The sequence below is a fragment of the Leucoraja erinacea genome, chromosome 18, assembly GCF_028641065.1.
Source record: "Leucoraja erinacea ecotype New England chromosome 18, Leri_hhj_1, whole genome shotgun sequence".
Classification (NCBI taxonomy): Eukaryota; Metazoa; Chordata; class Chondrichthyes; order Rajiformes; family Rajidae; genus Leucoraja; species Leucoraja erinaceus.
The window spans coordinates 17,191,041-17,217,717 of record NC_073394.1 but is presented as its reverse complement, the minus strand read 5'-3'; the positions used below and the strand labels follow the sequence as shown (position 1 = coordinate 17,217,717).

Below are 26,677 nucleotides of genomic sequence, written 5' to 3'. Positions count from 1 at the left end.
TTCAATGACATTTAATGAGAAAACAAAACAGCCAGAGGCAACAAATGCGAACCTGGTGCCTTTAGAATGGCGTAATGTATGTGAAGGACCGCTACTAAACATAAACCAGTTGTCACCATAATGCAGGGTAAGCGCACCATGTCACATAAATTAAAAATCTAAACCATAAAAGAGGGGGGAGGGGGAACGCACACAAGACGTCGCGTCAGATAGTACCTAAACAAGACGCAATCGAAGCAGAAGAGGATGTCCATGGAGAAGCTGCCGGTCTGTGTACCTCCTGTTGGTCTTCACATGCTGCTCACAAGATCTGTACTAACTTCCTCCTCGACTGCTCTGCCCAGAGGATCGTACAACCCCCGGTGAATGCAGCGGGGAAGGAAAAGACAGAAACATTTCTCACACACATACACGAAAGGTAAACTTTCCGAAACCGATTAATCTTTAACCCAGGCGTGAAGGGGACTGGGCGTAGAGTTCAAACACGCAATATCTGCGTGTTGCAAAGGATCCATGGACGATAGGAACAAAATGCAAATCGCTACTCGACAACGGTTTTTTTTGTCTTCCCGGTTCTAACTCACTGTTTACTTTTAAAAAGACACAAACACAAAGGCGACGAACATTAACTGTACCTGTGCAATGTGTACGATCCATTCCTCTTCAGCCTCATGTTCGCTGACAGGAGTCTTATGAGGAAATCCAGACTGATTTTCACAAATTATTTCGCTGTCGAAGTTATTTTGCAAGCTCCTTATTAAAGCAGTGAAAATGAGTTGGCTCGACTGCGTTAATTAAACACTAGTGGGAATCAATTACTCGAGGCAAACAGCAGATCCAATCCAGAAATGCCTCGGATGTAACTGGCCACGATTTCTTTTAATAAACACCAATAAGTCACGGAAATCAAAAGTGAAGCCTGCCAGCCTAATTGCGTTGATAGCTTGTCACTGCCGTTCACTTAAACTATTACATCTGCTTAAAGCTAACTGCTCCTCGTTGCCATCGGTCCTCTTTTCCTGGCCATAAACTAAGAGAGCTAACCACTTCACCTCATTCCCGGGGAAATCAAACAGATGAATCGTGAGCTTTCCTTCCAAGCAAAACGAGCATTTTGTTTTACGACAGCGTTCCTTTAAAAAAAACAACACGGTTTTGTGATGGTCGAAGGAACACCCGACAGTTGCAAGCAGCGAGACACAGGAACGTATTTTGCTCTCTCCCTCTGGGCAGACTACTTTGTATAAATCATTGATGCAGTGTCTCTGATTAGACAACTCCGTTTTGCTTCCTGCCCACAGAATTTTCCAACAAGTGCTGCCCACTTGGTTCCCGGTTTATTTTCGTTTGGTCCAAATGAGAATCTTAAACACGAGAGTTGCGGGAATAAAAACATGCAAATAAAAGAAATCGACACGTTCGTATATTCTTAAAGGGATTTCAAAAAACTGTCGTAGAAAGATAATTTTAAATTCTAAAATAGCTATTTTGTCTTAAACCAGGCAAAATATTGAGTCCTTCCCATATGAAATACAAAGGCCCAACTCCCCAGGGCTTATATAAACTCCCACATGGTCATCTCAAATTTCATTCCTTCCTTTAACGGTCAAATTATGTAGTATAAAATAAACCGATAGTGTTTGGAGCCAGTGGTTCTTAAATATAGCTTTGTATTATTAAATCATTTAACTGTCCTACTGAGGCTTTCATTAAATACTTAAAGCAGTTGAGGTGTAATGGTACTGTGTACTGCAGATCCAGTGAAGCAAAGTGTAATTTATTTCGTTAAAGTAATAAAAACAAATTCATTTCAAATTTTGAAATTCATTTTGTAACTTGGTTTAACCAACATTACGTTGCTCCTTTACATTCTAGAAAAACTACCCAGACAAAAAGGGGGGGAGGGAGGAACGACTCCCTGACACCATGTTTGCATAAGCAGTGCCAGGTGTTGGTTATCCTAGTTTGTCTGCTTGTCAATTTATCCTCTGTGCCTTAAAGAGAATTTCGTCCATTGGCTAACTTGTCACTTGATGCATCACAAAAATGAAGTTTAACTAAATTCAAGGAAAGAAAATACTAAGATTCCTACGTAAAACGCCATGGTAAATTTCCTCAGGTATTCTTCAGAAAATATATATTCAATTTTCTTAAGAGATCTGTTAATTACAATTCTTCCTCGAGATAAAATATTTTTCACATGTTTCTTTGAAGCAAAATCAATTTTACAAAGCAGTGCTAGAACAATCGTGTATTCCAAATCAATCCAAACTTGGCTGCAAAAGTTTCAAGTACTTGGGACAACATATGGCAAGCAAGCCATAAATTGGAAATAGTCTAGTCCAGCATTCTCTTGGAAATGTATAGGACAATGAAATTCTTGCTTTGCTTCAGCACACAGAACATAGTAGGCATAGTACTACAAAACAGATAAGTGTGTCCATATACCATAATATAAATATATACACACATGAATAAATAAACTGATAAAGTGCAATAACAGAAAATGGGTTATTAATAATCAGAGTTTTGTCCGAGCCAGGTTTAATAGCCTGATGGCTGTGGGGAAGTAGCTATTCCTGAACCTGGTTGTTGCAGTCTTCAGGCTCCTGTACCTTCTACCTGAAGGTAGCAGGGAGATGAGTGTGTGGCCAGGATGGTGTGGGTCTTTGATGATACCGTCAGCCTTTTTGAGGCAGCGACTGCGATAAATCCCCTCGATGGAAGGAAGGTCAGAGCCGATGATGGACTGGGCAGCGTTTACTACTTTTTGTAGTCTTTTCCTCTCCAGGGCGCTCAAATTGCCGAACCAAGCCACGATGCAACCGGTCAGCATGCTCTCTACTGTGCACTTGTAGAAGTTAGAGAGAGTCTTCCTTGACAAACCGACTCTCCGTATTCTTCTCAGGAAGTAGAGGTGCTGATGAGCTTTCTTGATAATTGCATTAGTGTTCTCGGACCAGGAAAGATCTTCAGAGATGTGCACGCCCAGGAATTTGAAGCTCTTGACCCTTTCAACCATCGACCCGTTGATATAAATGGGGCTGTGGGTCCCCCTCCTACTCCTTCCAAAGTCCACAATCAGTTCCTTGGTTTTGCTGGTGTTGAAGGCCAGGTTATTGCGCTGGCACCATATGGACAGTTGCTCGATCTCTCTTCTATACTCTGACTCATCCCCATCCGTGATACGCCCCACAACAGTGGTGTCGAACTTGATGATGGAGTTCGCACTGTGACTGGCTAAGCAGTCATGAGTATAGAGCGAGTACAGCAGGGGGCTGAGCACGCAGCCTTGAGGTGCTACCGTGCTGATTGTTATCGAGGCTGACACATTTCCACCAATACGAACAGACTGTGGTCTGTGAATGAGGAAGTCAAGGATCCAATTGCAGAGGGATGCGCAGAGACCCAGTTCTGCGAGTTTGGTAACCAGCTTGGAGGGGATGATTGTGTTAAATGCCGAGCTGTAATCGATGAATAACAGCCTGACATATGAGTTTTTGTTGTCCAAGTGGTCCAGAGCGGAGTGGAGGGCAAGCGAGATCGCATCCACCGTTGATCTGATGTGGCGGTAAGTGAACAGCAGGAAATGAGCATGCTTAGATGCAATGATGCATCTTGAAGGTTTGACACACTGCAGCTACAATTCACCAGGAATGGATGCAATTGTCTCTTAAACATAATGCTTCATTCTATGTGGATCAAAGCTTTGAATGCTACTGGAGTTACATGCATCCAAGAAAATGGAGAGCATTCCAACTGATTTAGGCCTAGAACCTTGTGTATGTGTAAAGGGAATCAAGAAGTGAATTAATAAGCAAGTTTGGTATTCCGACTGCACATGCCCAGGTCATAGGTCACTAGCGATAAAACAGTCTTGGCAACGGTGGTGCTGCATTGTGTGCAGGCTTGCGTTTCGTCCGCAGTTGTGGTTGGCTCTCCATCACTGGTGCTGTTGAGTTGCTGTTGGGCTGTCCCCGTCCCCTCCCCGGTGTCCCGTCCCTGTCCAGAGGTGTTCAGGGTGGCTCTGGGCAGGTGGGGCGGCCCCGGACTTGCAGCCGCTGGCTCCAACTCAGCTCTGCCTGTGGTGCCGGGTTCGCCCCGGCAGCCCTCCACCTCCACCCCCCTCCCCTCACTCCGACACCGATATCCTGCTGAAGATGGGCAGCCGCCAGCCCTTCTCGAAGTCAGACGACTCGGAGCCACTGCTGCTGGAGTTTTCCTGGTCGGAGAGAGTCTGCGGATGGGCGCCCGCTGGAGCTCCAGGAACGTTTGGTGATGGTGGTGCTGGCGGCAGCAGCAACCTCCACCCCCTCCCTTGCCCAGCCCCAAGCCTTGAATCCGGGCCAGCTCTAACTCCAAGTCTGGGCTGAAGGCCACCCGCAGCGCTACCCAGTCGAGCACCGAGCTGGAGGAGGCCGAGCCCAGGCTGGGCTCGTGTGGCACAGGTGAGGCCGGGGCCCTCGTTCCTCCTCGGGGTTGTGGGTGAAGTGGCAGCGGGTGCCATAGGGGTAGAAGCCGGTGGTGTGCAAGGTGCAGCTTGTACTTGGGTTAGCGGCTGAGACCATGGGCGAACTGGCATGTCGCCGTAGCGGCCCATCGGGGAGCGGATACCTCTGGAGTTGGTGCTGGTTGTGGGTTCTGGGGGCCGCTGGTGTTGTCGGCCCAAGTTGTCGGTTGGCCTGGCGGGAGAGGCAGAGAGGCGGTTGGCCTGGGGGCCGGTGTCCTGTTGGTCCAGATGTCAAGTTTTTATTTTACTCATAGTAAAAAAGGAACATGCAGCCAGGTTGTTGGTGTAGATAGGTACGACAGTAGCATTTAAGAGGCTTTCAGATAGGCAAATGGATATGTGGGGAATAGAAGGAGATGGATCATGTGCAGTCAGATATTTACCATGGATTTGTGTTTGGCACAGACATTATGAGCCAAAGAGCCTATGTTCAACCTTTCTCTGTTCTATCACATCAAGTTTTGAATTTTATTAAACTAGTAGAACAATTAATGATTTTTAGGCAGAGTTCCTCTGTCTACGGAGCTTCTTTACATTACTTCTGAATAAAGGTTATGTTAACAGTAGTTCAATATAACAAGTTTCCCTTTGTATAAAGCTTGTTTGAATTAGTGACTAAATCCCATTTGGAGAGACATCATCTGTTATCAGCATTTGGAAACTCTGCTAAATTAAAAGTCTGAATGTGATGTTGAAAGATGAAATTTATGTGCCAGACAGTTCCACCCAGCAGGAGCACAGTTTAAAAAAGCTGCTGGACAAAATTAGCAGCATTACTCATGGTAATTCTTTATCTGGGCACAACTCTTACGGAAAGTAAACGGTGAAATAATATATGTGCACACGGCTTCCAATATCATTATATGAATGTCATACATAGTAAAAGCAGAGTAGTCACACATCATTTGTGCAATAATGGTTTCTTACAATATCTATTCTCAGGAATATCCAGTTTTAGTACTCAAATAGAGTAAACGCAGTAAGAAGACTGAGAAAGTGTGGCAGATGTTTGTTTCAAAGTCTAGGAAAGGTATTTCTTTGAAACCACAAATCTTTGAATCTCCATGCTATTTGGCATTCATAGATCAGCAATTTAAGTGCACATATTTGCCCCTTTTTAAAAAAGTCACTCATTTCAAATGTCTACTTTCATGAAACAGAAGTATTTTCCAGCAGCCTCAGTCTCTAGTGGCTCTAAATACACCAATCATACTTTGCATGTACAATTCTGCAAAATAGGAACCGTTGCAATTTCTTCATATTATACCATAAAGTTGTTTCATAGACTTCTTATTTGAGCAAAATATGCAATTTATTAAGGAAAGTTATTTTGCATTGCTAAAAACAGGTGAGTCTATATGCTTTTGCTTTCAAAAAAGAGTTCAAAGTGTTTTCATTTGATTTTCTCTCCTTTCAATCGAGAAGCAATGCAAGTTATTAACCACTGTCATGTAACTGATAGGTGGATACAGGCTAGAGATCCTTGATCGGCAGAAGTGTGGACTAAGTGTCCAAGGCAAGAGGTGAAAAGAGGACAGAAGGTCGTCAGATAAGGGAAGAAGACGAGAAATAAATCTCCTAACAGTTTGAAGAAGGCCCCAACCCGAAACTTCATCGGCCCATTCCTTTCACAGATGCTGCCTGCGCTGCTGAGTTCCTCCAGTACTTTATATTTTATATATTTATTTTTCAGCCATTTTTTGCAGTTTCACTTAAGGGCATTTCACTTCAGATCATTTCACTTCCAGACATTTCTCCTGAGGACTTGGCTAAATATTTGTTGAATGGATTTTTGTCTCCTTGTTTCTAGATTTTTGTTTTCGCTAATTTTGATTGCTTTTTGTGTGGGTTACAACACCATTTGCTTTATGTGAAACACTAAATCAGTTCTTCATGACCTAGCTGAAATAGAATCAGGTTCCTGTAGCCAATGAGTCTGTCAAAATATACAAATTTAGTGCTGGGATCCTTAAGAAGCGAGAGAGAGATGAAGGCTGTACAGGTATTGATCACAAAAAGAATTTGATATTAAATGAGGTGGCTGACAAAACATTGACATTAAGCTCAACTATATCAATGCACATTTACAAAGAAAGCACAAATGTCAAATCGTTGACTCAATTTCTTGGCATGTGCAGACAAATTGTAAATCTTGACTATATTTTCAGAAATTAGACAAAGACTTAACTTGGCAAATTTACATCATGGAAACTTAATTTTCCATTGGTCTGAATTCTAATGTTCCTTACTAGCATGGGATACTATAAATATTATTGCATATACATCTTCTGCTTGAAACAGACATAAGAATCGAACAGTTTGTTCACACAGAGTCCATGCAGAACATGAAGCACCCATTAACCCCATTCCTATAATGCCATTTTATTCTCCCACATCTCCAAGAACACAATGGCACCATATCAAGTGTGCATAAATGTCACCCAATGGAACTTGGACAGTTCTTAAAACATGAATAAATTAGAAAAAAAACTATTAAAAATATTTAATTTCTTGTCACCTTTTCAAAAAACTTGTTAGTGAGACATGACCTACTGCGTATAAAGCCACACATGCTATCCCTAATTAGCCCTTTCACCTTCAAATGGGAGTAAATCCTAACTTGAAGAATTTTCTCCTGCAGTTCCCTACCACTGATGTGAGTCTCCCGACCTATAGTTCCTGGATTCTACTCTACTTCCTTTCTTAAACAAAGGAACAACATTGGCCTCTCTCCAGTCCACTGGGATCTTGCTAATGACTAGAGAAGAAAGAAAGATCCTTGTCAAGGCCTTCACAATCTCCTTTCTTGCCTCCCTCAATAACCGAGGAGAGATCCCAACAAGCCCTGAAGACATATGTTCTTCAAGAGCATCAGCCCATTTCCTTATCGATCTCAAACCTGCCCTAACATATCATCAAAAAGGAGTTACAGAAGCCTGAGGACCATATCACCAGGTTCAGGAATAGCTACTTTCCTAATAACATCATATGTTTGAACTGACCTGCATAACCCTAATCTTACCTTAGTGATGGAACATTGCAGACCATCATTTGCACTACCAGGGACATGTTTTGTAATTGTGTTTTTGCACTAATTTAATGTATTGTTTGTTGGAGTCTTTTCCTTTTCACTGTCTTATATAATTTGTGTGATTTATATATAGTTTATGTATAATTTAAGTTTTACATGGTGTTTGAATCTGTCCCTCTAATACTATGGAAACCAAGATTTACCTTGTATTTGTTTCTTACTGTATTTGTATATTTAAAAAAAAAAAAAAACTTAACTTGAGCAAGACGGGCAGACGTAATGATTAGTTTGGCACATATAGTGTTACAGCTGCAGAGAAAGTGCAGATAATAAAATACAAATGCTGCGACAAGGTAGGTTGGAAGATTGAAATTCATCCTTAGCCCGAGAGATCCATTCAAGAGTCTAATAACGATGTAGAAGAGCAAACTTGAAGAGCAATTTTGAAACTCCCTCCAAGTCTTTTAACTCTATACTTACACCCTTCAGTGCATATACCACAGCAGCTAATTAAAAACTGAATTAAAGTTGCAACACTATTATCCCTTACTTTCAAAACCCTGCTCACCTGATGGCTACATCTGGTTTTAGTTCTGATTGAGACGTATCTTTATTTTCCCACCAAAAGTTAATGTCATGGCTATCTGCTCATACACCGATAAAGTACATTGTGGGAATATGACTATCAACTGAATCCAATAATTTTTGGTCTTTCCAGAGCTTTCAGAAGATTGGTGATGTCTTATAAGAATATTAATTTTAAAACCGTATCTCCAAGTAGTTACTATTTTAGCTGATTTATGACATTTTCAAAAGAAGGCAGGAAATTGAGCAGATCATTCATTTCATTGCTTCAAATTCTAAAATCAGTTAAGATCACATAGTGGGTATTAAATATTGTGAATCAGGTTTCAAATATATCCAAGGAAAAATACAGTAACTGAATTCACAGAAAGATTTAATGGTAAATGTGAAGTTATTGTTTATACTCATTATTCTAGTTTTAACTAGTTTAGACCTAAATCTTATCAGTTGCATGCATCAGTTGGTAGATGCATAATTACTTTGAATCATTATAGATAATGTGAAGCAGATTTAGGCTTACTTTCAATGGGAGTCTAAAAATCACTTTTTTTTAAAAATATATCAGGACTGCCTCTGAGCTCGCGTTGAAAATTGTTTCATTGAGGGAAAGTAATTAAGATGAAACTTAAGCAACATGCTTGTGATAACCCAAAATACATCATGGCCAATGAACTCATTTTTTCCCATACTGTTAGAACAGGCAAACATAATTTTGACCCATAAGTTGAAAAAGTAACTTGATCCCTCACTAAAAGAGCTCTAAATGGAGTAAATGTTATTTACAGCAGACGCCCATCAGTTTAATTCACATACATGGCCATGCTACAAAATGTTTTTGGCTTCTACATCTGACACGTTAAGTTCCTGAGGTTGTAAAGAGACTAACAGGAGTGGTATTAAATGAGACAAGGCAAACAATTACTAGTATAGTAAAATTTACTGGACTGCAATCTTTATAAAGCATGAAGATTGGCACAAAAAGCTGGAGTAACTCAGTGGGTCAGACAGCATCTCTGGAGAAAAGGAACAAGTGACGTTTCAGTTCGAGACCCTTCTTCAGAAAGAAGCATGACGTCTTCTCTCTTAAAAATGCAGCTTCAACATTTGCCCAAAAGATAATAATTTATGGGATTGCAATATGTTCATGGTTCTTAACCATTTTGAATACAAATATACTACTTCAATCAATTAGGTTTACATGCACTCACAGCTCTGCTAGACATCAAAAGTTAAAATGTTAGCATGCATCAACTAATGTATACTGGTACATAATTTGGTGCTCAGGAGGTGTTCCCAGGAATTCATAAGTTATAAGAGCAGAATTAGGCCATTTGGCCCATGAAGTCTACTCCACCTTTCAATCATGGCAGATCTATCTTTTCCTCTCAATCCCATTCCCCTGCTTTCTCCCAATAACCCCTGACCCATACCAATGAAGAATCTATCAATCTCCACCTTAAAAATATCCATTGAAATCTTTGTAAAGTATGTAATAGAATCGGTTCTAAGAGAAGTCATGATAGCTTTATGCATATAGAGTTGCGTAAATGACGAAACTTGCCACAAATGCCTGCCTTTTTCGGCACTGGAAACTTGACAGGACCTTGCCCTCCCAATAGTTATGCGCTGCCATGGTGGGAACCCGGCAAAAATGACAGGCCCCACTAAAGTTCCTGCAGCGAAGAATCACCCCAGCATGCTGTGGCGATGTTGCCTGCGACTTCTCATATTGGGATGGCCAGAGCAAACGTTGTGGAGATGTGGTGGTCAGGTCCGCATTTTGACCGGCAGAAAGAAAGTGGGGCTGCTGCCTCTTACTCTATGTATTGACAGATGGTCTGGATTTTAGGTTCTCTGCCTGTTGGTAGTGATGAAAGAGACCATTGAATCAAAGTCTGTCAAAACATGGGGATGTTGCTGCCAGCCCCCATCAGCAACCCTCACTCTCTATATATTGGTCAGGAAGCAACCCCATGCCCCACATCTAAGCATTGCGGCCACACGGTTTGCTCTGGTTCAATGGTTACCAATTCACAAAGGTGGTCTTTCCACGCAGAGTATGGATACATTGTTGTTGGGCGAATACCAGCAGGAAGGGCAGGGTTCATAGGTTCCCCGCACATTCATAAGCAGCAGCATGGAGGACAAGAGACTGCATCAGGTCTTTGTAACAGTAGTGCACAGTAGCGGAAAGGACAGGGGTTTATATCAGGTTCCCATCACAGCAATATGCAGCCCGAGCAGATGTTTTTTTTAAGTACATGAGGGTATGTACCCGTGAGTGTTCAGACTGAAGGACCATATAATGAATCATCTCTGCAGGTAGCACTAAGTGGGGCACTAGTGTATTTCCAACATCAAGTACGAGCAATGATAACATCTTAATCAAACAAAACAGAGACATAACCAATTCAAGTTTTTGCTCCACCCACTAAAATAAATAAACAGTGCAGTCAAGAACAACTTTTACAGTCCCACAGATAATTAAAAGGTTCTGCCCTCACCCACCCATCCTTAAGCTGCCATGCCCCTTATAAATACCATTCCACTGCCAGACAAAACAATTCTCCAGACTATCCAGCACACCCAAGTATTGAATCATCAATTCATAAGTAGTTGCTTTTCCCAAAGAACAAACATTTCACTGGCTTGAGTTAACTCAGAATCTTTCCAGCAATTAACTTGTCAAACCCATTGGGCAAATGAGGCCAGTTTAAGAGGCCAGTTACAGTTCCAAGTAACAACAGTCCGTTTACAGATGACATATTGATGAATTAATGCAAAAATATCCATTGCAGCAAACAGTACACCTACCATGTACGCTTAGCAGCCACCAAACCCTTCAGAAAAGCAAGAAAACTATTTTACTGTGAAGACTGATTAGCTGAATTCACAAAATAAGGATGTATGCAGAGTAAAGGAATTGCTGTGTGGCTTCCACGAGCTCTCATTGTCTGAGCGTTTGATTTCATTATTGTCTTTAGCCTTCCGATTAAGAAGCAGTGAGCTGATGACAGAACCATCACAGTAAAGGATATAAAGGAACGGAAGGACTTTCATTTATATAGGATTAAATACCCTGAAGCATCGTCACCACTGGAAAATAGATCATCACATTGGATAATGTGCCCACAGTGTGATCCTCACAGAACAATGAGTTCAATGCCCAAATATCCTCACATCGGTGGAGGAATACATTTTGGCCAGGTACATAATCCTGTGTGGGACTAACAGGCCATACTTGCAATCTTTTTGACTTAGTTGCCAACCTAACTATTTAAAAATTACAAAATAATTTCCCCATTACTTTCTACCATTCTTGGTTAACTGGAATGGCTGGGCAAAGGTATCTGAAAAAATAGTAATGCTTACAATTCACCATTGTGAATATTACATTACTTGCGTGTAATTATTAATTGGTGTTAGTGGTTGCTTTAAAATGGTACATTAAAACATCAAAATCACTAGGCTAAACCTTAAAATTAACAGAACCATTTGCAATATCTATTAGATTATGAACATTGACATACCCTTATAATCAGGACCTATGAGACCAAACAATGAGAATTTTGTTTTTTAAAAGTATTGATTTCACAGCTATCCACAATATTTGTGATCTCTAATAATATAATAATAAATTTTATTTATGGGTGCCTTTCAAGAGTCTCAAGGACACCTTACAAAAATTTAGCAGGTAGAGGAAAAACATGCAAGGGGAATGAAATAAATAGTAGAGACATGACTAGTACACAAAGTAAAGACAGAATACAATTCAAAACACAATACGAGGCAATTAATGCACAGATGAAAAGGGAGGGGGACGTGGGGCTAAGGATAGGCAGAGGTGAAGAGATGGGTCTTGAGGCAGGACTGGAAGATGGTGAGGGACACGGAATTGCGGATCAGTTGGGGGAGGGAATTCCAGAGCCTGGGAGCTGCCCTGGAGAAGGCTCTGTCCCCAAAACTGCCGAGGTTGGACTTGTGGATGGAGAGGAGACCGGCTGATGTGGATCTGAGGGACCGTGAGGGTTGGTAGGGGGAGAGGAGGTCAGTGAGATATGGGGGGGGGGGGGGGGGCAGATGGTGGAGGGCTTTGTAGGTGAGGATCAGGATTTTGTAGGTGATCCGGTGGGAGATGGGAAGCCAGTGAAGTTGTTTGAGGACTGGAGTGATGTGATGCCAGGATTTGGTGTGGGTGATGAGTCGGGCGGCTGCGTTCTGGACCAGTTGGAGTCGGTTGATGTAGGTGGAGCTGATGCCAAGGAGAAGTGAGTTGCAATAGTCCAGTCGGGAGCAGATGAAGGCATGGATGAGTCTTTCAGCAGCGGGAGGTGTGAGAGAGGGTCTGAGTTTTGCGATGTTGCGGAGATGAAAGAAGGAGGTTTTAATGACATGGCGGATGTGAGGCTCAAGGGAGAGGGTGGAATCAAAGATCACGCCAAGGTTGAGGGCCTTGGGAGATGGGGAGACAGTGGTGCCGTCGATGGTGAGAGTGGGGTTATTGATTTTGCTGAGTGTGGCTTTGGAGCCTATGAGGAGGAATTCTGTCTTATCGCTGTTGTGTTTGAGGAAGTTATGTTGCATCCAGGTTTTTATAGCTGACAAACAGGAGTTGATATGGGAGAGGGGGGGGGTTGTGGGGGGATTTGGTGCCGAGGTAGATCTGGGTGTCATCGGCGTAACAGTGGAAGTCCAGGTTGAAGTGGCGGAGTATCTGACCAAGGGGGAGGATGTAGATGATGAAGAGGAGGGGGCCGAGTACGGAGCCTTGGGGAACGCCTTGAGTGACTGTGGCTGTAGCAGAGGTGTGGGTGTGGAGAGAGATGGTGGGATCTGTTGGAAAGGTAGGAACGGAACCAGCTGAGTGCAGAGCCTTCAATGCCAAGGTCTTTGAGTCTGGTGAGCAGGATGTTGTGGTTCACTGTATCGAAGGCTGCGCTCAGGTCGAGGAGGATGAGGATATTGAGGGAACCAGTGTCAGCAGAGGTGAGTAGGTCGTTGAGGACTGTATCTCTGTATTCTCTTACGCTAAATCCTCTTGGATTCTCGAAACATCACAGCCACATGATGAGGTGGCCATCATCCAGAATCTGCAGTTTTTTTTAAATTCAAGTGCTGAGCTTGTCCATTGACTGAAATATTAGGTCTTAAGTGCAATTACTTAATAAGAGACATACGCATTGGGGAAATACATTATATATAATGCACAGGTTGGAGCATAAATCTTAAATTAGATAACATTGTCGCAATGCACAATAGCTTTATAAATAAAAATGCAGCAAATTTACATTCTTTTCACACAAGAGCACGTTCCTGCCTAGATTAATAATAAAGTTAAATACATCAAGAAATGTGGCTTTAATGGTCAAAAGGAATAAAATTGAAAACGGAAAACCATTTTACAACATTTATATCCCAACAATTATGTGAATTGCAATGGGATCTTTCAGCCTCAAGGATCCTGATCTGAAACACTCTGTCAATTTCCTTCCACCAATGCAGCTTGACTCATTGATTCCACTGCAGTTTGTCTTTTACTCCTTCAGCTTCTGCAGGAGCTATAGGTTCCCAATGGCGTGCACTGCATGCAAATACATTTCAGTATTGATCCATTTACCCCTGGTCTACCCAATTTCTAGTTTGAACCAAATTGTTCAATGCAGACATATAAATTAAACTATTACATTAACAATCCATTAACAAATAAACAAAATGCAGTATTCAAGCCACATTGCACCTCAAGGGATGGATGCTTGAGCTATGATTCTTGTATAGTAGAAGTTGTAGGAACAGGTGTTACATCTACAGTTTTATGAGAAGGTACCTGGGGATGGGGGTAGGGGGGGGTTGTGGAGGGGAAGGGAAGAGTGAACCACGGAGGGAGTCATCTCTGTGGAAGGCAGAAAGGGGCGCAGATGATAAGATGTGACTTGTGGTTGGTTCACGTTGAAGATGGCAGAAATGAAGATATCAATGTTGGATGTGGGGACTGGTGGTGTGAAAAGTAAGGACTAGGGGAACTCTATCTTTGTTAGATCTGAGAGGAGCGAGAGCAGAACTGCTAAACACAGAGGAGACTTGGGTGAGAGATCCATTCACAACAGTAGGGAGGTAAACAATGTTTACTAAAAAAAGAGGACATCTCACTTTAAGCTTCATCTTGGAGGCAGGTATGATGGAGAAGGAAATATTGAGTGTCGGGGATGGTTTCCTTGCAAGAGGTAGGGTGGGAGGAGGTGCCATCAAGATAACTGCGGGAGTCAGTGGGTTAATAGTCGGTGTTAGACGATAGTCTGCCCCGTGATGGAGACAGAGTGATTGATAAAAGGGAGAGAGGTATCGGAGATAGTTAAGTGAATGAGGGTAGGGTGAAAGCTAGTGGTAAAGTTGATGAAATCAAGGAGTTCTGCAGAAGAAGAACTATTCAACGTAACCAACAAAATTGCAGGCATAGCTGAGGAAAATGGTATACTTTTGACTTGAAGAGAGCGAGTTGGAGTTAAAAGAGTTGATCAGAAAGAGGACAAGTTCCAGAAGGTGGAAGAAAGTGTTAATAGAGAGGAACTGATTGGGTCACACTCCCACTCCATCTGGCACTCCACCCACCCATTTCTCCCACTACCCTGTCCCACTTTCCATCCCCACCCACCTGTCCCATTCCACCTATATGCTTTCCTCTGCTTTTTAATTCACACCTCTTTCTCTCCTTATCTGACATATTTTTGCCTCCTTTTCATCTCTAGCCTTACCCACGCATCCTCCAATCAACAACCCCCTCACCTGTATCCACCGATCACTTGCCAGGCATTGCCCCATCCCAATCACTTTTCCAGCTTCCACTCTCCTATTACAATCAGTTTGAAGAAGGGTCCCGATCCGAAACATCGCCGATACATTCCCTTCACAGATACTGCCTGACCCACTGAGTTATTCCAGCACTTTGTGTTTTACACAAGATTCTGGTATCTGCTGTACCTAGTCTCCTTGGTTTTGTAGATGCTGATGATCTTCATTTTAGCCTTGGAGCATCAGTACTGGGGTTTGTCAGGGTGATTTCCTGTGCCTAATTATCTTCAATTGCTTTATCAAAGACATTCCCTCCATCATGTGAGAAGTTAGAGATGTTTGTTGATGATTGCTTCGTGTGCATTTGTAAACAGAACTCCTCTGATAATTAAGCAGTCAATATGCAGCCAGATAATATTCAGGTGTGGGTTGATAATGACAAAAATATTTGCATCACACAGATATGCAATTCCCATCTCTTTAAAAAAAAGGCTAACCAGTTCTCTTCATGTTTCAAAATATTGCCTGTGGCAAATTCGCCACCTAAAACATTCCTGAGGATGGGGTGGAGGAGAAGTGAGCAAGAGGAGACATGTGTAATCAGCATTGACCAAAATCATTACCACATTAAAAATGTCATGGGGCAGAGACTGTGCTTTCTGCAGCAAGGGACCCATTTATAAATAAAATACAAAGTGCTGGAGTAACTGAGCGGGTCAGGCAGCATCGCTGGAGAACATGGATAAGAGACATTTTGGGTTGGGACCCTTCAGACTGATTGTGGAGGAGGAGGAGGGGGAGGGGGGTGGAGGGGCAAGAAGAAAGCTGGTAGAAAGGAGGGGCAGTACAAAGCCTGCAGGTAATTGGTTGATATAGGTGAGGAGGGATATTTGATAGGCAGATGGTTGGACAAAGGCCAGAGATGGAAAGACAGATGGTATGAGGCTAAAGGATTGAAGGTTACAAATTCCATTACTATCATTTATAGAAAGGGCTGCAGCAACCTGCCAGTGCTTCTTTGATTGCACCTCCTAAAACTGTACCCTCTAGCCCAGGACAATGGATACTTGGAAATCTCAAGATTTCCAACGTTACAAACTATATCTGTACAGAAATAATATCTGTACAAAAATAATCATTCTGTTGATAACTCAAAACTATTATATTAAGTTAGAGTACCATTTCTCCAAAAACTCAAAAATTTTAAAAGTAAATAACAAGATTTCACCTTTTATCTTAATCAATTAAGTACGATCCAATAAATGAATATAAATCTAAATAAAATTATGCATTTTTTTTTGGTACATCAAATTTTGTTATCAGTATGTGACAGACATTATACTACGTAATGCCTGATAAAAAAAATATGCATGAGTAGAAGGAAATGTCCCATTTCAGAAATTATTACTAGCAAGTCTTATAAGCCACAATTTATTTTCAAATATTCTAATTGGGCACCAACCATTGCATGCAAGATTTCATCTTTTGTATATCAGGGTCATCAACAAATTCAACATAGTGTCGTTATTTGTTTGTCAACACATCTCTACATAGTTATAGAGCTATACAGCATGGGAACAACCCCTCCAACCTAACTTATCCATGCTGACCAAGTCAAGCCTACACCTGTCCATGGTCTTTTAAATGCCATAATTATACCTCCTTCAGCAGCAAGTTCCATATATGCAATGCCCTCTTACATCTGTTGTTCCCAGTGTTTTTCTTGCAGCCTTTCTGAAGCAGAGGCATAACCTTGGCCTTCCTCCAGCATTCGTGATTATCGATGATACAAATATTTCAATGTGGGACCCACAATTTCTCCACCAGCTGCTCATGATGTCCTGGAGTTCACATCTCTTCTTCAGTAAATTGACTATCCTCAAGACATCACTAGTTCCCTAGCACCCACGTCATTATACATAGTAAATACAGCTGAGAAATATTATTTTAATACCTTGCCATCTCCTGTGTATTCGCAATAAATGACCTAGTTGATCTTTCAGGGGCCCTAGTCTTTTTCCCAGTTACTCCTTTGCACTTAACAGGATTATACATTCCCAAAGAGATTTAGTTTACCTTATCTGCCAAATCTTATTCACACCTCTTTTTTGGCCATCCTGATTCCCCTCAAATGTACTCCAACACCCTCTATACGCTTCAAGGAATTCACTTGATTCCAGCTGCTTATACCCGATGTTTGGCTCTTCCTTTTTCTTGATCAAAGACACAATCTATCGTCTCACCTACATTTGAGACACGCGTTCTCCATCATTTCAACAGATTCCAATTCCTTGACCCTCATCTTACCATGGTTGCCAAGTCCCTTTACACCACCATTCTGCTTCAGGAATAGCCTCAGAGCCCTCTGTTTCTTCCTAATTGAGAGACCCAGCCAGTTTCCTCAACTAACACTCATCTCTATCTGTAGAGCTGTTCCACAGACTGAAAAGCTTTTCTTTTGATTTATTTCACTTTCTTAAAACCAAAGGTGTAGCCATGGGCACTTGCATGAGCTCTAGCTATGCCTGCCTTTTCCTTGGCTAGGTTGAATGCTCTTTGTTTCAAACATACCCTGGCACCATTCCCTAACTCTCTCACCACTATATCAACTACTGCAACTACTGTCCTTTGTCCTTTGCCTACACCCGTGTTGAACGTCTATTTAATCAAGTTCACCACCAACTTTCATCGGCCCTCAAATTCACTTGAAACATCTTTTACACCTTTCCCTTTTCTTGATATTTTGACCTCTATCTCAAGAGACAAACTCTATGTTGACATACACAACAAACACAATAACTCTCATAGCTACATAAACTACACCTTTCTCCCTCTCTACTTCTTGCAAGATGCTATCTCTTCTCACAGTTTATCCATCTCTGCGACATCTGCTTCCAATATGAGGTTTTCCATTGCAGGACATTTTTTTTTAGGAAATTTGTTTCCACCTGCAGTCGTGGATGGAGCCTTCACCCATATCTCCTCTGTTTCCCACAGTTCTGCCCTCTTTCCCCGCCAACTCTTCCCAGACAGAACAGCGAATGAGCCTGCCTTGTCCTTACTTCTCACCCCACCAACCTCTGCATTCAACACATCATTCTCCAACATTTCCACCCAACTTTCACACAGTCCCATCACCAGTCACATCTTCCTATCATTACCCCTTTATGCTTTCTGCAGAAATCACTCTCCTTGGCGTCCTTGGTTTGGCTCTTGCCCCACCCTGTCCCATCACACTTTCTACCAGCTATCTCCCTTCTACTCCATCTGTCTGAAGAAAGGTTCTGATCTGAAATGTCCATTTAACTCCACAGATGCTCTGAATTACCTCAGCAATTGTTTTTTGTTCAATCTTCCAACATCCGCAATCTCTTGGGTTTTCTCAATATCTCTTGTCATCCAGGGTTCCCTACTCCCACCTTGCCAGTCCCATAAAATCCATGAGATGCGGAAAGTTTTTTTTTCTCTGATAATTGTGAATGCTTGGAACACTTGACCCAGCAGAGCAGTGGTTGCTGATTCACTGAGAATATTTAATGCTAACAGAGTTTGTTGTACAGAAGTAATCAAATTTGTGCAGAAAAATGGAATAAACTAAAACTCCTATCTGTAATTGCCTTACTGAACGATTGGGCCCCAATTAGAAATAAGAACAGAGGAAGATCTTATGCACCTAAATCTGCTCACTCCACTCGCCTTAGCCATTATTCATTTTTGATATTAATCTTTATTTAATAAATGCAAATTTACATGTTGAAAACCGAAAAAAACCCAAACATATCCCTCCAGAACATCTGCTACATCAATTTACTAGTGCTATTGCCTTTGCCTTTCCAACTATCTATTCAGTCAATAGCATTCATTTTAACCTTTCTAACATGTCATCTTATTATGGCTTTCAAAACAATCTGTATGCATTCTTTATATTCATACTTGGCATTTATAAAAATATTCAAACATTCAAAGAAAAACTTTCCTGTTGCTAAATGTACCTGTTTAATTTTTTTCCCCCAAGAACTAATTAATTAAACAATATTTAATAGGATATAGAAGTCTCCAAACAACGTAACTGATTTAGACTTTCCCTCTTTCTCAAATGGAAGAATTCCACACAAAGTTCAACTCACCCTCGTCTGTAAACATAATAGCCTTTGCAGTTGTTCTTTATTCCTTTTCACTTTGATGTAGCACATTTGGGTTTTTTTATTTTAAGTAAATGGTGCCACATAAATGCAGACACACAGGACTGCCCCAAGTCATCATCACTGTACAAGTACCTGATTATTTAATTCAAATTTCTGCATTTGTCAGCCAAAATAATTAAGCTTGGGGTAAAAGTAAAGTCTCAGCAGATTCTTTAGCTGGTATCAAAACTATCATACCTGAAATTCCATCATGCAAAATATTAAAGCACGCATGAAATGCTTGTGCTTGTATACACTACATGATTTATAGAAGTTTCATTTTTATAAAGATCATGATTTACAAAAGTTCTTCTTTAAAATGTCCTGGTTATTTAATCATTGTCATCTAGCAAGTTTACTTGGAAAAAAAAACAGGAAATTATGAAACTCTGCCGGACATACCAGAACTCTAAATTAAGCCTCTAATTATAACTCACTTTGTGCAAGCTTCTGGAACATGGTATGGAATTCTTGCTTTTACTCATGACCACAGATAAAACAGTCTGCTTTTTTCTGCCACCAATTGCAATATGTTGGTTAATTACTCAGAACTGATAACATTGAGAAATGGAATTTGCCTCTAGTACTGTGTTCGTGCAGGCTGTCCAATGTCAAGGGTGTGCCAAAATTCTGCTTTAAATGAGCATGTGGTGAAACATGAAAAATAGACAAATGCAAGCAAGCACACTGTTGTATATCTCAAATTATCATTAAACATGTTTCCCCCCCCACCACAAAATCACAATCAATCTCAGACATAATAAAAAGCTCCAAAGCTAAGAATTCAACAAGGAAAAACATTGCAGAGACATAGTAATTTACTCATCCTGTATAACAAGGATGGATTTAGAAAAGTTTGCTGTTGGCGAAAAGCAGGTCCAATTTATCCAGTAGCTCACTTACATCCAGTAAAGTTGCATTGCAAGGGGGGGGGGGGGTTAGGGGGGTTTTTCTTGAAATTGGAAAATTAGTGGGGTATTACTTGAAATTGGAGAATTCATACTGTTGGGCTGTGGGCTACCCAAGTTGAACATGGAGTTCTGTTCTTCCAATTTGGGTGTGGCCTCACTGGTGGCAGTGGAGAAGGCCAAGGACAGAAAGATCAGTATGGGAATTGGAAAGAGATTTAACATGTCTAGCAATCAGGAAGTCCAGGCAGGCCTTCGTAGATAGAACACATGTGCTCGGTGAAACAGTTGCCTCGTCTATGGTCTTGTCCCAGTGCATGGCACAGTTTACTACTGACTTTTGTGCCTGCTCATTGTAATGCAATTGAACCCTGGCACGACTGTTGGACTCATCACTCAGACCAGGGACAGAGCTCAGATGTGCTGAGCTCAAGGGTTGGATATCTTTTTCTGATAATTTGTAATTAAAAAAAAAGTTAAATCTACTCCAACTCTTTAAGTTCAGCGATATTTAGAATCAGTTCAAAAAGGTTAGATCAGCAGCAATCTGGATAAATGACGAGTCTGCAGGATCTATGGCCCATAGCTAAGTTCCACTTACAAACTGCTTTGCAAGTTTACTGCAATAATAAGGACTAAAGGACACTTGGACCTGTATGGGCCACGGGGATAACACTACTGCAAGGAACAGGTTGGATCAAACATTACCCAGCCCAATTACAACTTTCAGCTCTTTCAAATATTGGCTTCCAAAGTGTTATATTTAGAACTCTTGCCCTTTGTCACCTATTCCTTTTCTCCAGAGATGCTGTCTGACCTGCTGAGTTACTCCAGTATTTTGTGTCTTTTGTGTAAACCAGCAACTCCCTTTCCTTTGACTCATTTAAATGGACATCACTCATGTAAAAATGTCCACTGTAGGGGAGACATTACAAGGCAATGAGGGTACTGATGGAATGTACGTCAGCAGAAAACAACACTTTCAGAACAAGAGGGAAATAAATGCCAATAGAAAAAAAAATGAAAATGATAAAATCATACAAAGCTAGTTTGTGTCATTAATAAGTATATACCTGTATTAGGATGTCACTTTTTTATTTGCATGGCAGCACCAAAGCATAAGCTACCAACCCAAAAATGAAGTCCTGCAGGCAATTAAAACAATAAGGATACAATATCAGGGAATGAGGAGGGATAGGAAGTCATTTGTATTAATTAAACGTAAGAACCCGAATCACTATGAAAACTGAAGACTGATTAAAACTGGGAAGACCAGTTAAAACTGGAAACCACCCCTCCCCACTAAACTAAGTTTGGTCAAACTAGATTGATTAATTTCCATCATCTCCAGTCTGCAACAATCAATTCTAATGCCCTTAAACGTTCTTATGCCCTTCACTTCTCCTCTCCCATTAAACAGACATAGCTATGCATCTTTCTACTTTATCAATCATCAACTAAATCAAATTATCTGCTAATAATTAATCACAGAATGCATGTTTTTACACAACATCTTTTTACCATATTTGATCATTCTGCCTCTCCTTCTAGTAACTCAGCCAATAGATTACTCTAAAATATGTGCGATCTGACAGCGAGTGTTGACCATCCAGTCAAACTGAATTATCTTTCCTAATGCCCACGTGCAGGGTCACTGAACAGCTTTCAGGAAAGGACATGGTCGCAAACATCACTCCAGAAGCCTAAGGGCAAAGTAGGGATTGTCTACATTGGCATGTTGGCCTTTATAACAAGAGTAATCAAATATAGGAGCAAAGAGGTCCTTCTGCAGTTGTACAGAGCCCTAGTGAGACCACACCTGGGGTATTGTGTGCAGTTTTGGTCCCCTAATTTGAGAAAGGACATTCTTGCTATTGAGGGTGTGCATCGTAGGTTTACAAGGTTAATTCCCAGGATGGCGGAACTGTCATACGCTGAGAGAATGGAGCAGCTGGGCTTGTACACTCTGGAGCTTAGAAGGATGAGAGGGAATCTCATTGAAACATATAAGATTGTTAAGGGTTTGGACACGCTAGAGGCAGGAAGCATGTTCCCGATGTTGGAGGAGCCCAGAACCAGTGGCCACCGATTAAGATTAAGGAGTAAGCCATTTAGAACAGAGACGAGGAAACACTTTTTCTCAATGTGAGTGGTGAGTCTGTGGAATTCTCTGCCTCAGAGGGTGGTGGAAGCAGGTTCTCTGGATGCTTTCAAGAGAGAGCTAGATAGGGCTCTTAAAAATAGCGGAATCAATAGATATGGGAAGAAGGCTGGAACGGGGTACTGATTGGGGATGATCAGCCATGATCACATTGAATGGCGGTGCTGGCTCGAAGGGCCGAATGGCCTACTCCTGCACCTATTGTCTATTGTCTACTGCTGGCAATACATCAAGATCTGAAAAGTGCCATATAAAATAAATTTAATGATATTTTCTATTTGTAGGATCAGTTAATCCAGCACACACAGGCACAAATTTGGGACTTTCCTGGTCTGTATATGTTTTTCCTCTCGTCTTAACAAAACAAATGGTTATCTTTAAATCATCCTAGACAAATTATTTCCCTTTCCTCTAAAGTGCAAACCTTCCAGTTTGTCTGTTTGCCAGCAGCTTTTGCAACGTGCGTCACAAGATTGCAAACTTCTGCCAAACTTCACTTTCCCTGGAATTTTACAGAAACAAAAAGTTCAATTCCCACAAAAAAAGTTGAAAAATGACATGATTAGGTCATTTTTAACTGTCATATATTAATGCAACTGTACCAAATCTCAGTATTTATGGCTTCAAGTATTAAAGCAGCTCCCATTGTCCTTCAACTAAAGTACTGGCTTGTTTTACTTTTGCTCAAATAACAATGATTTCCTGAAAAAGAGCAATTATTGACTGTATTTATAAACACAAATTTTAACCAATCTAATATCCACATCTACATTTTTTTTCCTTATGCAGCAGCTACCATTTGCAAATGTCAACTATTATATCTACATATATAACCATTTAAAAAACAAGACATCTCTCTCCTTTCATCGTCCTTTATCCCACCAGCCACCACAAACACATTATTCTCTGACATTTCCACCATCTTCAATGTGATCATCACATCTTCCCATCCCCAAACATTTCAGCAGAGACCGTTCCCTTCGCAACTCCTTTGCTTAATCATCCCTTCCCACCAAAACCAGCCCCTCCCCAGGTACTTGCCCCCGCAATCATAGGTGATGTAATAAATGTTCCTATACCTCCTGCCTCACATTCACCCAAGGACCCCAGCAATCCTTTCAGGTGAGACAGAGGTTCATGTGCATCTACTCTAACCTCATATACTAAAATTGGTGTTCTCGATGTGACCTCCTTTACATTGGTGAAACCAAGCACCTAGCAGGAATATCATGGAACACCTGCACTCTGTCCACCAAGGCCTGCTGGATCTCCCAGTTGCTGGCCATTTGAAACTCCGCTTCCTATTCCCATACTGACCTTTCTGTCCTGGGCCTTATTCATTGCCGAGGGGGAAGAGTTGCAAACTGGAGGAAGAGCACCTCTTATTCTGCATATTAGGTACAACCTGATGGTATAAACAATTTTAGGTAACTAACATACAAACATAGGTTTGTGGTTTTTACCCACAATCCAACCCCTCAATATCTACTGGCAGGAGGTCCCTAAACTGAGGTCTTCATCCATTGAGCCTTTGCCAGAGCTAGATTAAGTTACTAGGTATCCCTTGGCAAATGGTACTGCACCTGCGAATATGCCAGTCTGCAGCACTTGATCGTGCACAGCACCCTGCAAAGGAAGACCAGCAATGCACCCTTTTATGATGTTGATAATCTTCCAGCAGTTTATCCCAGTATGGATCTCTGGAACAGGCCCTAGAGCACAGTGTTGCATTACATAGCTGCATTAGATAAACCCTGAGAAACATCACAGCATTCCTCTCCAGACCTTAACAAATACACACTCCAGAGTGGCTGAATAACTTTCTCATCTGCACGGTGGACACTTTAACACATCCCTATTTGCTCTTTAACTGAATAGCCTTCTGGTTATTTCTGAGAGCAGTAAAATGTCAACCATATTAATTTCTGGACTAAGTCACATATTGGTCCAAACGGGTAAATTCCTCCATTAAGACCATTTGTGAAACAATAAATTTTAAAATAATTTTCTATTTTCTTAGTCGCCAATTCTAATGATAGTCACCATTCCTGATGATACCAAATTGTAATGAATTAACTAAATTTTTGTTCAACTGTAATGATGGTATTTGAACTTCGGTCTGAATCAAAAGCAACTTTAATATCATCAAAGGCTGATCAATTAATTCCAGGTTATCAATTTATCTAAGAGATTATCAGCAGCTACTTGCAGATAAATCGGAGATAAATATATGATGTTATTGATAAACTTGCAGAATAGACTTTGAAAGCAAATTGTTCAGTTGCTAACAGTGAACTGCTATGGTTTGGTAGAAAGATTAGAACGGTCTCATATTGTAGTAGTCTCCCTATCAACCTTTTTCTTTTCATCTGGAGGCCCAGAATGAATCACATCCTTTGGGTCACAAGGTACAATTCTCCCGAGAAAGAATGGGAAAACGTACCTAACATAGGTTTCAGTCTGATGGCTATCTTTGCATGTAGCTGCATCAAGCTTTGCATAGAGTGAGAATACACAAACACTAAGTGTCACGCCATGCTGAGGTTCCACTGGTCCTTTGTTGGGGAGGATGGGCTTGGCCTTGTTGCTGCTCAATGTTTTATTCAGTTGGAACTGCTACACAATGTGTTGTTGCCAGAAAAGTTTCTGCACAAAAATATCTTTGAAAACATGCATTAGGAAGTGGGTGGCACAAATTGTCCCGTGGACCCGGTGGGACAAGGAGTGGCTCCTGTGGAATGGGTTTCCAAGCAAACTGTCAAAGTCATCGGCTAAAATATCTCATTGCCAAATCTCTCAAACACACAGACTTACTCACAATGAGTCAGCATCCATATTATCAAGAATCGCCCGAGCTGTATGACAAAAGACTATGGACTATGGGCTATTCCCAGGGATACTAACTCAGAAAAAAAAAAATCAACTGGTGCTAGATGATCAACTCAGTGAAATATGTGCTTTGGCTTGCTGAATCTTGCTGGTTTTCCAACATGAGATGTGTGCAAATAAATGCTGACAATTGGCACATTCCAAGGTGGGATTATATGTGCTGAGGGACACACTTAAACTAGGTGCAGCAACACAAAGGCATCGTAGGGAAGGATCCTGTCACTACTGGACACTGACGAGCTGGTTCTCTCAAATGCACTATTTGAGCAAGTGTCATTGATGTATGTTAAGAAAATATGTTAAAATGAAGGTACAATACATGCAGTGAAATACATGCAAAATTGTGTTCACTGTATATATTTTTAATAAAGTATATTTTTGACATTCAAATAATCAGAGGCACAGTTTTTAACATCACTAAAAGCAGCAATCCAAATATACTCATCAGCAAAGGTTGCTTGGAATTTACTTGAACATGAGTAGTGCCAGACAAAAATTGACCATTACTTTTATTTCTGAGATCAGTTAATCCAGTACACATGAGACATTGAATGCAGGACAGTCCAGGTCTGTATGTTTTTGTTGCCTGTTCTTCGCCAAATAATTTGCTATCTTTCAGCCATCATGGACAAATTTGTTTGCTTCCTCTAGACGTACATAATGACTTCTGTGGAAGAAAATTGGCTTTCCTTAACCAATCTGGCCTATTTGTGACTTTAACCACACAATAACGTTGTTGAATTTTAACTGCCCTCTGATGTTTCGGCCTCTTACTACTGAAAAAAGGCTCAGAGCCAAACTTATGATTTAAGCTTTAAGATTGGGGCAGTTGAGGCAGGGACAATCCCAACATTTTAGAAACAGTCAGACAGGTACGTGGATAGGACAGGTTTGGAGGGATATGGACCAAATGCTGGCAGGTGGGACTAGTGTAGCTGCGACATGTTGGCCAGTGCGGGCAAGTTGGTCCTGTATCACCCTATGACTCTCTGACTTTTAACAGCGAGTTTGATAAGGTATATGTGGAGTCGATTATTTTCATCTGCAGTTGATAACAGATAAAAGCAGCATAAATGTTGGAGGTTGGAAATGTCCAATACTAGTGACCATAGCTGTAAAGGTGAGAGGGGTAAAGTTTAATGGAGATGTGCAGGGCAAATATTACACGGGGGCCTAGAACGCATTGCTAGGGATGGTGGTGGTGGAGGCAGATACAATATTGGTGTTAGAAATTTTTAGATAGGCTCATGGATGTACAAGCAATATAGGGATATTGATCATGTACAGGCAGATGAGATCAATTTAACTTGGCATCATGTTCGGCACAAACATTACAGGCCAGAAGGCCCCATTCCTGTGTGGTACTGTTCTATGTGCTATATATATGACAGCTAAATGAAGGTCAAATGTTTCCAAAAAATAACAACGTTTTCAAATTAAGAAATCAGGATATAACATTAATGATCCTTTCAATAACTAGTCAAAACCACATTTTCCCAACTTTAGTTGTAGCATTACAAGACAAAACCTGCTTTTGGAACAGCCTGCAAACTACTTACCACCTGCGACAGAAAAAGGCTGAAATGTTTTCAGTGTTAGAATTTATTCAGCAGCTTAAACTAA

At 41.1% G+C, this 26,677-nt stretch overlaps 1 protein-coding gene and 1 long non-coding RNA gene across 5 annotated transcripts in view; one reads left to right on the top strand and one right to left on the bottom strand.

Annotated features, from left to right (window-relative positions):
* LOC129705700 (MOB kinase activator 2-like) overlaps nucleotides 1–26,677 on the bottom strand; it is a 140,309-nt gene that overhangs the window by 60,178 nt on the left and 53,454 nt on the right. The window contains exon 1 of one of the 3 annotated variants that reach the window (XM_055649410.1): nucleotides 636–1,238. The exons of 1 other annotated variant lie outside the window; for it this stretch is intronic. In XM_055649410.1, coding sequence (XP_055505385.1) covers nucleotides 636–673 — 38 coding nt within the window. In that variant the 5' untranslated portion in view covers nucleotides 674–1,238. Of the gene's footprint in view, nucleotides 1–216; nucleotides 402–635; nucleotides 1,239–26,677 lie in introns of those variants that run through there. One more of the 3 variants, XM_055649409.1, reaches the window with a different exon arrangement.
* On the top strand, nucleotides 286–8,672 carry LOC129705701 (uncharacterized). 2 transcript variants are annotated; one of them, XR_008724945.1, is made up of 3 exons: nucleotides 286–418; nucleotides 3,513–3,571; nucleotides 5,973–8,672. It is a non-coding gene; the product is annotated as an uncharacterized LOC129705701 (long non-coding RNA). The 2 variants fall into 2 exon arrangements; XR_008724944.1 differs by lacking the exon at nucleotides 3,513–3,571 and having other exon boundaries at nucleotides 290–418.